The 8,128-nt window shown below is 41.8% G+C and overlaps 1 protein-coding gene across 1 annotated transcript in view; it reads right to left on the minus strand.

Annotated features, from left to right (window-relative positions):
- Positions 1–8,128, minus strand: part of MET (MET proto-oncogene, receptor tyrosine kinase) — a gene marked incomplete in the record, with an annotated part of 60,741 nt that overhangs the window by 7,478 nt on the left and 45,135 nt on the right. Inside the window, 3 exon segments of the mRNA XM_034768909.1 lie at positions 1,993–2,174; positions 3,343–3,423; positions 5,928–6,158. Coding sequence (XP_034624800.1) covers positions 1,993–2,174; positions 3,343–3,423; positions 5,928–6,158 — 494 coding nt within the window.

Raw genomic sequence — 8,128 nt, forward strand, 5'->3', positions numbered from 1 at the left:
GTGAGTCCAGCGCTGTAAAGCGCCAGTGTAATCAGAGCCTGCAGCGCTGCACGCTCACTCGCAGCGCTGCAAGCTATTCCCCTCGGAGAGGTGGAGTACATACAGCGCTGCGAGAGAGCTCTCGCAGCGCTGGCAGCGCGACTACACTCGCAGCGCTGGGAAGTCCCGAGTGTAGCCAAGGCCTGAATAGTTCAGCCTGGCAGAACAACAGGGTTGCTCTTACACAACCACTGACTTTTAATGACTCTGCCACAGCAATTCCAGTGGGGGTTGGAGCATGGAAAATACCCACTGGAAGGGCAGAAAGAGAAAAGGCTTCACATGCAGCTTTTAAAATGACATGCTCTCCAAGCAAGGAGAGTCATTCCAACCTGAGAAACATGACATAGCTGGAGGAATGGGGGCAGTAGGATCTGGCATTCCCCCAATGCCAATGCCAACTGACCAAATCCCAGCAACACTCAGGAATGATAAGAACTCGGGGTGGGGGTGCATTCAAGATGTCGTTTTGCCTAGATTTGCCTACAGGAGTATTGCTCCTGTGCTGAGAGTAAAGTGTGTGTGTTAAAGAAGTTCCTGTGCAAAGCCTGTGTTCCTTACTTTACCTGCCATGTGTTCACAAAAACTTAAACTATACACCAGCGTGCCCATGGGGGTAGAGCTCTGGAGGGAGTCTGCATAAATGACTGGGAAGGCTTGGGAGGTCCAGCACTGGTTTTTGGGCCTAGGACAGTAGAACTGCAGGGTCCCACATCTCAAGGAGGGTGCCAGCTGGGAAGTATGCACTCTGGGAGTGTGCCTTGAAGACCAGACCTAGCAACAGTGTCTGGACACTGCCCAGACCCAGCTAACCTCGAAGTATGTGGGATCCAAAGGTTCGGACTGATGCAGAAGACTGGTGACCATCCACTTGGGAGTTCAGCCAGGACTGTCACAGTCAGTATTTTCAGTCCAGTCTGAACATATTGCCTAGGCAGACCTGATGCCAAGGCCAGCAATCCAATTTATTCAATCAGAAATTACATAGACTCAGAAGTTTAATACCAATGTGTAAATTCTGTATCTGACTGCATGACTGTTTGTTATACAACTATAACACCCTCCAGGTTTCTATGAGGTTAAGCTTGCTCTGGACAGTTCTTTCTGTGAAACAACACTGTTCCACTGGCTTGTTTCTTTATTATATTATCATTGGTATTGCCGTATCCCTTATGAGCCCCAGACACGGACCAGGACTGCACTGTGCTAGCTGCTGTATACACACAGAGCAACCAGACAGTCTCTGCCCCAAAGACCTTACCATTCTAGCACAGGTTATTGTTTAACTGACTATTTACTAACTGTATCTTGTTACACATATACAGCCTCAGTTACCCAAAGACTCCTGTACACTGCTATAAGTGGGCGAAAATGCACTAGAGCTGTGTAAAGGAGCCTTAACAGAACGGAGAATCAGGTCCATTATCTTATACGTGGTGAAAGTGCTAAAACACATTCTACTAACTTGTACTCTTAGTGCAAATTTGAGAGACTTGAACTTGTACCAACCATTGCTCTGTTTCTCATGTCTTTAAAAAAATACATAAAATCACAAAGACTTTGTTGTGAGTGTGGCGCTGACAACAGCAGCCAGATACGATAGTCCCTTTGCATCAAACACCCAGGGCCAGATCTGCAGCGGTGTAAACTGGCACAGCTCCCTTGAAGGTAATGGAACAGTGCCAATTTACAGCACCAGATGGTCTCGCACACCAACTTTAATCTAAGAAACAAAACGTGTTTATAAAAAGGGGCTTATGGATGGCATTGGTAAATCTTTATTATCAACGAGTTTTGGGAATATATTCTGAAAAAGAATATAGGACTCTCAGAACAGTGGTTAATATACAGAAATAATACCATTTTATAAACTGAATGTAGCTTTCAGATCTATAATACGGTTACAGGGAGTGCTCAAACGTCACCATTTAACAGATCTGATAACGTACTTACATGAGTCTCGTTCCTAATGAAATTTCGAAGATCTCCATGTTTCATATACGGAAGCACCACCAAAGGAGACCCCTCACTGGGCAAGCAAATTCCCAGTAGTGACAGGACGTTGGGATGAGTGAAATCTTTCATGATGATCCCTTCTTTGAGAAACTGAGCTACTTCTTCCAGGTCTGTAATTCCTGAGAGATCCGGCAGCAGGGGATTGGGGGGCGGAGGGGAGAGAGAGAGAGAGAGAGAGAGAGAGAAATCAAACTGCAATACATCTCAGGTGCAATAAATTCGAACTTACCAGAAACTAGAGGGGATAGATATAATTTTGAAAACTGGCCATTTTCTCCCACTCCCCAACCAGGGAGGTAGAGTTGAAACAATGATCCAAATCTGGTTGTGGAGTTTGACACATGGTTCACATTGAAGTCAGTGGACCTGATCCCATAAAGCAGGGATTCTCAAACTGGGGGGTTGCAACCCCTCAGGAGGCCATGAGGTTATTTTATGGGGGTCATGAGCTGTCAGCCTCCACCCCCAAACCCTGCTTCACCTCCAGCATTTATAATAGTGTTAAATATTTTAAAATGTGTTTTTAATTTATAAAGGGGGTTGCATTCAGAGGCTTGCTGTGCGAAAGGGGTCACCAATGCAAAAGTTTGAGAACCACTGCCATAAAACATGACTTTACTCATGAACATGCTCATGAACTACTCATGTGAATAGCTTCATTGAGGTCACAGTTACCCGCACGTATAAGTGTTTTCAGGCTTGGGCTCAGTTTGAACTGCATACTAATATTTATATTTAGAGTATAGTCCAGTAAGTTTTCAACACTGTCTGGTTCAAAGCAAGCTGTGTTATAGAATATATTCAATAATCCATCATCTGGATATATCCGTCTCTCTCAAATACTTTATTATTTTTATTCCCCCCTTTTTATAGTAATTTTTTAAAAAGTAATGCCTGAAGATAAAGCCAGGAATGAATCACTACTACACTATGTACGAACTTCCTTCTGCTGGTTTTCAATTTCATTTATAAAAACCAAACCTAAGCCAAGTGTGCAAAATGCTATTTCCCCTCCCCTACCTCTTCCCCCTACGCCCATGTTTGTATTTGGGGAAGATGTGAATGTTCGTTTTGACAAACAAATTTATAGAGCCAAATGTATCCCTTCTGTAGCTGAACTGAAAGCAATGGATTTACCCCAGGGATGAATTTGGCTCTTAGCAGTTGCAGCTGAAGTCAATCTTTTATAGGTGAAAGTGGAACTCTGCAGTGCAATTTCCTATTTTGGGTTACTCTGGCTGCCTTACGAGCTCTGATGATATCTCACTATTAAAAAATGTAACTCACTGTTCAAGGACTTCACAGCACAATGAATTTTCCTGCCATCATTATCCAACAACGTCCCATGGTACACACACCCAAAATGCCCTGTGTGAAGAATGAGTAATGTTAACCTCAATCTCAATAAGTAAGATTAGCTTTATATTACTTTTTACTTTACGGACTAGCAATTATGCTATAACATAGTCATTATAGACTCTGATTTCAGACATTTGCAATGTATACTTTATAACACTTAAGCTGCAAGTACATAAAGCTAAAACTCTATTTCCAGCATAATTGATATTTCTTGATTTAGATGGAAAGAATAAATAAATGACACAAGGCTAGCTCCACAACTGCCTAATATTCTTGCAATGACTATGTTAAAAAAACAACAGCATTCCTTCTTTCCCTGCATACTCTGCTATTTGATATATTCTGGAGGAAAGGCCTGAATGGCTCAAGGGAGTGATAAGGGGGAACTGAGCATTTCACCTGCAGTTCACCAGTTAAAAATCCAGTCAGTAGGGCATGATCAGAGGTCTCTGTGAAATAAGTTGGGCGTCTTGCATAGGGTCAGATTCAAAGCTCTCTGAAGTCAATTGGAATCTTCCCATTGACATCAATGGGCTTTGGAACATGACCCTAGTTTTCAAATGGTGTCACTGAAAAATGATAATCACAATTTGCCTTCTCGCCGGCAGTCTCAGCAGAGAAATGAATAGGTGTGTAGAGTAGATTGAAATCCTCTCTCATCCCTGGAGAGGGGCCTTTGGGTTAAGGAAGGGGCAGCATGGAGAAGCACACCCTGTCACAGCCCATGCTAACCTGCTCTGTGGATCAACAGAGAACTTAGAGCTTCAGGGCTGTGCATTTTCTGAGAACACTTATCATAGTTAATAAAGATAGATACCCTGGAGGATCCCAATCAATGAGGTTGCATGTTCTTAAATAGGTCTAACAATAGGGTTTGCCTGCCAACATCATGAATGCATATTCACTGGGCACGAGAGGTAAAGGATCATTTAAAATTAATATTAACATTTCCAGTCACAGAGCTGAAGCAGTTTTTCAAGCATTAGCACTTCAGAAAATAAGGCTGAGGAATTCTACTTAGGATGCAGAGTCACAAGTCCTGGGCAAAACCAAAGGTGGCTTTGGTCCTGCAAAGTGGAATTGGCCAGGAGTCCGTTTTGCAAAAGCAACCAAAATTTCCCAAGTTTGGAACCTGGACACATTTTATGCAAGCCATCAAGTATGGGTCAGTTAAATTTTTCTAGCTTTGACCCTTTCTACCTACGAAAGGGGCAATTTAAAATAGGGAATGAGGGGGCATAGTAAATGAAATCAGTGACATTTTCTGGCAGTTTTCCAATATTTAAAAAAATGTAGGGAATTTTTTATGTTTGGTTGGGGAAAAAATAATATCCTGTTCTTGCTATGGGAAACATGATCTATAACTAGGGTTGGCAGAATTCAATTTTTTTAAATACTTTCAACAGACATCAATATTTTATTTCTAAGCATTTTTTTATCAATTTAAATTTTCACAGTTGTGGGAAATTATGGGGGCATCAGACAACAATTATTTAATGACAGACATTGAGATTCAAAAATTTAAAGCTATACAACCATTAAAACTCACATTGTCAATGTCACATGTCAAAATATACAACGTAAACATCCATAAGTCAAACTCTATTAAGTTCTCAAGCAGCATTTTCCTCACTTTGCTCATCTGTAAATGTTGATTATTATCAATGGAAATATTGTGAGGTACGGTGAAATCAACATTTACGAATTTAGAATCCAATCCTTCCCAGTCTAACTATAATGCACTGAGGAGGATACAGTGCCTGTTTGTTTGATTTGTGACTATTTTCCTGCACCACAGAAATTGGACAAATGGTTTACAGCCAAGTTTCCATCATTGTTCACTGGTTTTCTAACCCTCAGTTTTTGTGTGTGCAACTGGAGACATTTTATGCCTGATTCTGAGAGGTGCTGAAAACCCAAAACTTTCACTTAAGTCATCCAGGTATATTGAAGTGCACAAAATTAGTGAACAGCTCTAAATATATTGACCTTGGCATGGGGGTCAGGAAGAATGGGAGATCCTGGTGTGTGGGGGAAAGGAGGAGATGGGGGTGGGTCAGGCACCCAAAATCTCCGCCATTAATGGGAAGAACAGTGGCATTGTTATAGTGGGAAAAGAGAATGAGGGGACACAGAGCTCCTGGCATGGAGGGGAAGGGAGCAATGAGGGGAGAGGGACATGGTGGACACAGAGCCCATGCCATGTGGCAGATGGTGGAATGGGGGAGGATGACACAGAGCCCCTGGCATGGGGGATAATGCAGGGAGTCCCTGAAATAGAGGGGGATGGTGGTAGCACACAAGGAGGTTGGGATTGGGGTGAATATGGAGGGATGCAAGATGTCCCTGGTATGAGCAATGTGCTCAGCCTATAAAAACAACAAAGTGTGCAAGCCTTTAGTTAAATGACTGCAATATCTTTCAGTGATATGTTAGATGCTGTCTTCAGAAAGGAATATGATGAATGGCTGTGCAAAAATGTTAGTTAGCAAGATAAGAGTTGAAATACTTACCTCTTCCTATTATCTCGCTAAAATGCACAATCAGGCTGTCAGCACCAATGACTACATGCTGAACTTCTTTGACCAGGTCTGGATTTAAGGCACCGATGTCAATGTGGACATTAGTTTGCAGCAGTGGACTGGCTAAATCTGAGTCCCCACTGGACAGAATGGATGCTAGGTCTGTGTGAGGATACTGTGCTGGTCTGCATGAGCCATTCTGAGACAAATTTGGAAACTGATCTGCAAGATGAACAGAAATTATTTTAATTCTTTTAAGCTTCCTGCTGTGCTCACTGGAAGATCAAGAGGTGTATTTAACTGGTACTTATGCAAAGTCAGTTATACTCGATCAGTCTGGAAGTTAGCCTGCTTTACCATACACCCCGTCACAAAAGGGAAAAGGAAAATATAGGTAGCTGCCTTGCCAAAGCTCATGTAAACTACGTCACCATAGACAGAAATTTACTCTGGGCCCAACCAAGCTTCTTTTGAAGTAAATGGCAAAACTGCCACTTACGTCAGAGGGAACAGTACCAGGCCCTTCCACTTCTAGCCAATGTAAAAAAAAAGAAAAAAAAGAAGTATGTAAGTATATCTAGACTATGTAGCCATTGGAGTAAAATTGGAGAAGAACACAGATGCAAGTAGGAAGTAGTAAAGGATTCAAAATACAAAACTTTGGGTTACTGTCAGATTATAATTTGGTAGGCAACTTTACATTTCATGAAATTTGATTAAATTCCCAAACTGCCTGTGACAAGCTATATTTATCTAATGGTCAATATTCAACCAGGGAACTGCCTAAAGGTGAGTCATATCCTGTAGCTTCCAAAGATAATACAGCTGGTGTAACATGAAAAAAAAAAAAAAACAATTTGTCAACAGATTTTAAATTACAGCAATTGCAATATTTCAGTTAAGCATAGTAAATGATTTGGGAATAGTTTAAATCAACATAACATTCACTTTTTTGGTATTGTTTCTTAAACATTTTACTACCGTTTTGTATAATAGAATCAAAGAGCCAAATTTTACTTTCAGTTACATATGGAATGAGTCCAGCAGAGTCAATGAGCAGAATTTAGCCCACTGTCAAAGAAAACCCCTAACAGATGAGGCTATTTTATCAGAGAGAAAAAAGGAATTGGACATAGATATGTTACATGAAATTATAAAATGCAGATAGTGCTAAAATTATTCATTAGATTCCAGATATTAACTCCATGCTGTTATGTTTAGAAACACAAATCCCTCACATTTATGCTGCACAAGGAGGGAATGTATCCAATTATCACTATGTAACTGAGGCGAGTCTTTCCAGTTTTGTAAAATAATGTTAATAGCTGTTATCAGTGTACCTCGAAGTTTTCCAATCTTCTTTTCATTTTATTCCTTACAGTAACTGATATGCATATCAAAGGCATATTCAATATTAATTTAGTTCTTGTGATTTTTTAGGAATATGCTGTAGCTTTCTTTTATATCAACAAGATGAAGGAGCCTTGTAGGAGAGTATGGCAAACATGTCCTGGACAGAGGAAGGTGAATAACTGATTTTTCAGTTTGCTGGTAGTTAAAAAAAAAAAAAAAATTGGGGTAGGGGAAAAAATCAGTTTGACCCAAACCAAATTAGAAAATTCTGAAAAATTTCAGCAATCAAAAAAGTCCACAAAAATTATTTTCTGGTTGAACAAAACATTTACTTTGACCCATAATGAACTGTTTGGTGCTGTTTCTGGACATTTTTTTAACATAAAAGCAAAGGAAATTAAAGGCTAGCTTCACCAAACAGCTGGAGGAGGAGGAGGTAGTACCTTTAGCCCAATGGTTAGGGCAATCACCAAGGATGTGGGAGACCCACATTCAATTCCCCCCTCTCCCTGATGTAGACCAGCAATCTGAACTTAGGTCTCCCACATCACACGAGAGTGGCCTAACATAGGCGCTGACTCCGTGGGTGCTCCGGAAAATCGGTGGGTGCGGTGGCCCGACCCCACCCCCTGCTACAGTTCACCTCCGCCTCCTCCGCGAGTGCCCCGCCACATCCTGCTTCTCCTCCTTCCCAGCCCTTGTGCCGCGACACAGCTAATTCACGGGGCAGGGAGGGACAGGGGAGGAGGAGGAACACTGCGTGCTGGGGGAAGAGGTGGGGCTGGGCCGGGGATTTGGGGAAGGGATCCAATAGGGGCAGGGAGGGGGCGGAGTTAGGG

The sequence above is a fragment of the Trachemys scripta genome, chromosome 1, assembly GCF_013100865.1.
Source record: "Trachemys scripta elegans isolate TJP31775 chromosome 1, CAS_Tse_1.0, whole genome shotgun sequence".
Classification (NCBI taxonomy): Eukaryota; Metazoa; Chordata; order Testudines; family Emydidae; genus Trachemys; species Trachemys scripta.